At 51.0% G+C, this 1,613-nt stretch overlaps 1 protein-coding gene across 1 annotated transcript; it reads right to left on the bottom strand.

The window, feature by feature from the left end:
- Positions 1-241: 241 nt before the first annotated feature.
- LOC142007070 (olfactory receptor 52E2-like) lies at positions 242-1,189 on the bottom strand. Its single transcript, XM_074983599.1, has one exon. The coding sequence runs from the start codon at positions 1,187-1,189 to the stop codon at positions 242-244; it is 948 nt and encodes a 315-aa protein (XP_074839700.1).
- Positions 1,190-1,613: the final 424 nt, after the last annotated feature.

The raw sequence follows: 1,613 nt of genomic DNA, 5'->3' as shown, positions 1-1,613 counted from the left end.
GAGGGAATGGACAGCCCAGGGAAAGGGGCCTCAGGGATAGAGTAACCAGCAGTTGGGCAGGTGGCAGCCCTCTGAACGAGTGACTTGCACACAGACTGATGCTGACATATCACAGTAAGGTCAGGAAAGGCTTTAGCGACATTGTGAGTGCCCAGGAAGAGGTTCAGGGAAGAGGGCCCAGCACCACACCACCAGCTAGTTCAGCACAGAACACTGAGAAGTGGGGCCTCAGATGTAAAATTTATTTCCCTTTATGGGCAAAGAGCCAGAGCAGCCTGTCCCGGATCTCTTTCGTTCTCATCCCGTAGATGATGGGGTTTAGCATGGGGGGCATCAAGACATACACATTGGCCATGAGAACACGGAAATGCAGGGCCACATTCTGACCAAACCGGTTCGTGAGGGAGGAGAAAAGAACTGGGAAGTAGAAGAGTAAGATGGCACAGAGGTGGGATATGCAGGTCCCAAAGGTCTTGAGCCGGGCCTCCTTTGTGGGGAGACGGAAGATGGCCCTGAGGATCTGGATATAGGAGACAGCAATGATAAACACATCCAGACCTTTCACACAGAATAGCACAAAGAGGCCATAGTGATTACTGATGCGGGTGTCAGCACAGGCCAGGATCACTACTGCTATGTGTGAGCAGAATGGCTCAGAAATAATGTTAGTTCTGCAATACGGCCACTGCCTCGCCAGCAAGGGGTAGGGCAATGAAAACACAGTGCTGCGCAGAGCCACAGCCAGGCCAATCTTGGCTACCACACAGTTTGTCAGGATGGTGGAGTGTCTCAGGGGATGGCAGATGGCCACGTAGCGATCCAAAGCCATGGCGACGAAGATCCCAGAGTCTGTTACAGAGAAGGAGTGAAAGAAATACATCTGGGTGAGGCAGGCATTGAAACTGATCTCCCTGGAATTGAACCAGAAGTTTGCCAGCATTTTGGGCAGGATGGCTGTAGACAGTCCCACATCGCTGACTGCCAGCATGCAGAGAAAATAGTACATGGGCTCATGTAGGCGTGGCTGCCTCTTCACAATGAACAGGATGGTGGAGTTCCCCAAGATGGCCATGATGTACACGGCACAGAAGGGGATGGCGATCCAGACATGGGCCATCTCCAGGCCAGGAATGCCGAGGAGGATAAAGGTGGAGGGGTTGGTGAAGTCGGTTCTGTTGGCATCTGACATGATGTAGGGGAGAAGGACTCTAACTCTTGGGACACTCTGTGTCGGCTGCATGTACCATGCAATCCCCTGACGTCCTGTATGTGTCCAGCATGAGACAAAAGAGGCACAACTGGAGGCTGTTCAATGGGTGAAGCAGATCAGTTCCTTTTCACACCCTGAAAAATTGTATTTTAATTATTCATAGGCACAAACTGTGTATAACCCTCCCTCCTGTCAGTGCTCCATCTGCTGGTGCTCCATATATCGGTAATTCCTACATATCACGGTTTGAGAAACCATAGGAGACACCAGCAAGAAATACGAGAATGGATATGGGGTTTCCAGCATAGCTCCTTAGCACAATGAAACCCAGGCTAGAAGGTCCAGGCTGGACGGAATTCCCCATTCGTCTGGGAGGTGTAGAATGAACAAAACCCCAAAACTT

The sequence above is a fragment of the Carettochelys insculpta genome, chromosome 1, assembly GCF_033958435.1.
Source record: "Carettochelys insculpta isolate YL-2023 chromosome 1, ASM3395843v1, whole genome shotgun sequence".
In the NCBI taxonomy this organism is placed as follows: domain Eukaryota; kingdom Metazoa; phylum Chordata; order Testudines; family Carettochelyidae; genus Carettochelys; species Carettochelys insculpta.
Note: the sequence above shows the minus strand (reverse complement) of the source record. Positions and strands in the feature narration are given on the sequence as shown.

Coding starts and splice junctions, on each gene's coding strand:
- LOC142007070 (XM_074983599.1), bottom strand. CDS start 1,189: ATGTCAGATGCCAACAGAACCGACTTCACCAACCCCTCCACCTTTATC.